We start from the raw sequence: 2629 nt of genomic DNA on the forward strand, positions 1-2629 counted from the left end.
AGCGCGGCGCGGCGCGGGGGCAGGGCCTGCCGCCGCGTCCCAGCCCCGGATGCCGGGTCCCCGCTCACCTGATTGAGCTCGTTCTCGGCTGCGATGCGCAGCTTGGGGTCTATGGTGCCCTTGAGAGCCTGGATAATCCTGTTGGGATCCATTCTGCCCTGCTGCCGCCCCGCTCTTTCCTTCCCTGGCCGGTGGGCAGCGCTTCGCCGGGAGGCGGCGGAGGAAGAGGAGCCGCCGCTGCTGCCCCCCCGTACCACAATCACAAGCTCCTGTCCCCCACCCCCCCGGCTCGCGCTCCAGAGCCATTCACCGGTTTGCGACAGCTGGCTATCGGGAAACGGGCACTGCTTTACGGCCACAGCACCGCCTTCTGGCTTCGAAGTGCGATCGGCGACTGGGGGACGCCATGTTGTTGTACGGAAAAAAATCAACTGCAACCGCTCGCAAGGAGCGGGGCTGGGCTTCCAGGCCGCGGCCTCTCCGGAGCCGCGTGGGGGCGGCCATGTTGCGGTACGGCGAGCGGGCTGGCGAAGCCCGCCGCGAGGCGGCGGGGAGCCCGCGCCACCTCGCAGCGGCTGCGGCGCTCGGGCGGGCAGGAAGCGGCCAAGGCACCCCAAAAGCTTCACAGACGTCTTGCTGCCTCACCCACGGCATGGGGGACGTTTCTGGCCCGTTGGGGTCATGTTTCTATACTCCTTCGCTCTTTATCAGCGTATATTCACCCTGTGCTTAAAAAAATAAATAAATAAAATCTGCTTTTCCTGCTGACTATGCAATTCACTCCTTTTTCTATTGTTTTTTCAGTTTTGCTATTAGGCTCGGTAAGTGAAGGCTGTGCATATGCCTGTTCAGTACTTGCTGCTACGCAAGTTGTTTGCAGAAGAATTAAAGTGAGCAGACCGAGGCAGTCCAGGTGACAGAAAAGCCAATTCCCTGTTCGTGAACTGAGGGTGTACACAGTTACGGGGGCACCTGGGGTGTCACCTGCTGCACCAGCATGACGCGCTGCAACCCGCAGGAAGTCACTCCGAAACTTGTCGCATGGAGCTTCCTAAAATGCGTAACGGTATATAGTTGGGACACATAACATTATTTCTGCTATACTTCCGAGCACGTCTGTGTTACTTGTCCTTCATCATGTGGACCCTGAAAACTGGTTTGCTTCTGTTAACAGCATTTGCCAGTGAAGGTGGATGGATGGTGCTTACCGCCCAGCTTCTCAGAAATAGATAAACACTTCTAACTACAAGCATTTGCCCTGCCTTGATTCTCCACTTCTTTCCTCCCATTTCTTCTCTTAGATCCTAGAACCAGCAGCTGAACCAAAGGAAGATTTAAACATCTTAGTAGGTATAGGTGTAGCATAACTCTTGAAGGTGCAGTTCATGGACAAACAGGATGCCAGAAAAGCCTCACGACTAATCTAATCTCAATGAGCCAAATAATTCTGTTACTTCTTCCAGTGAAGTTTTACATAATGTTTACAAACCAGAGAGAGATGTGTTATGTGGCAGAAAGGCTATTTGCTGAGTGCTGGAAGAGACAAGCGCAAGGACAATTACAAGATCATACCAAGGTATTATATAGACGCCTGAAGAACACAATTTGACAGTATGTCATTTCAAAATTTATTTCATTACTGCTCAATTAAGAAATAAATAACTTGAAACAGCAGTACTTCCCTCAGCCTGATCTGTACTGAAGAATAATCTTAGCAACCATAAATGCACAGGAGTGGCCATTTATGGTAGGGACAGGATCTCTAACAAAGTGGACTGGAGGGTAATGTTTGCCAAAACATCTTTACTGCCACTGAATAACTTAAGCTCCTAAATTACTTACAAGAAAAATGTTAAAGCATCTAATGCTATAATGATTTCCGACAGGAAATTTTGTTCCCTAATACTAGGTTTGCCTAGATTCAAACAACAATCTAGCTGTAAAATGAATTGCACCTACCCAATATTCACAGACTACGGGCTCTCTTGTGGTTTTCTTCAAATTTTGAAGTGACATAGAAAACTGATTAGTGCTAAGAAGTCCACTTTTCTGTTCTCCATTAATGCAGCTCTAGAACATGTAGCAAGAAATTGTCTTTCACAGGTATTTTTATTCACCTTTTTCATTTCTTCTTAGAAGCAGGGGAGAGTATGTTCAGTAAATCTTGAAAAGATACCAAACAAAAAACAGTATGAGTGTAAAATGCATACAATGCTAACTATGGCAATTCTTCATCAKTTTGCTATTTTGGCTTAAGCAAAAGTTAGTAAATAAGACTATGCCAGTGAAAACCACCCATTTTAAATATCTTGAATCATTTATCAGACTAAAAACAACTAATTATTTTAAAGGATTTTTAATGTTATATCTATACTTCTAGTTCCAAAATTAGCATGTTAAGACAGTTTAAAAGCAGTTCTGTTTTATTCTGTTTCTATGTATAAATCTGTGGTACAAGAACTCAAACATGATAAAATTTATTCCTTAAAGGATTTTAATCTTGTGGAGGTGGTGACATAAAACTTATCAATAAAGAACAGAATCTGCCCAAAGGCTTTTTTAACATTCTCTTAAAATATTTTTCAGATTTTTCTTGGACTTAGCACTCACATTAAAAGCTGTACATTTT

General features: G+C 45.6%; 1 protein-coding gene across 3 annotated transcripts in view; it reads right to left on the reverse strand.

Moving 5' to 3' along the window:
* Positions 1-756, reverse strand: part of IPO8 (importin 8) — a 47055-nt gene extending 46299 nt beyond the window's left edge. For all 3 annotated transcript variants that reach the window (XM_026070318.1, XM_026070316.1, XM_026070317.1), the window contains exon 1: positions 69-756. In XM_026070318.1, the coding sequence (XP_025926103.1) occupies positions 69-152 (84 nt within the window). In that variant the 5' untranslated portion in view covers positions 153-756. The remainder of the gene's footprint in view (positions 1-68) is intronic.
* Positions 757-2629: the final 1873 nt, after the last annotated feature.

This window comes from Apteryx rowi, unplaced genomic scaffold (assembly GCF_003343035.1).
Source record: "Apteryx rowi isolate R43461 unplaced genomic scaffold, aptRow1 scaffold_31, whole genome shotgun sequence".
NCBI lineage: Eukaryota > Metazoa > Chordata > Aves > Apterygiformes > Apterygidae > Apteryx > Apteryx rowi.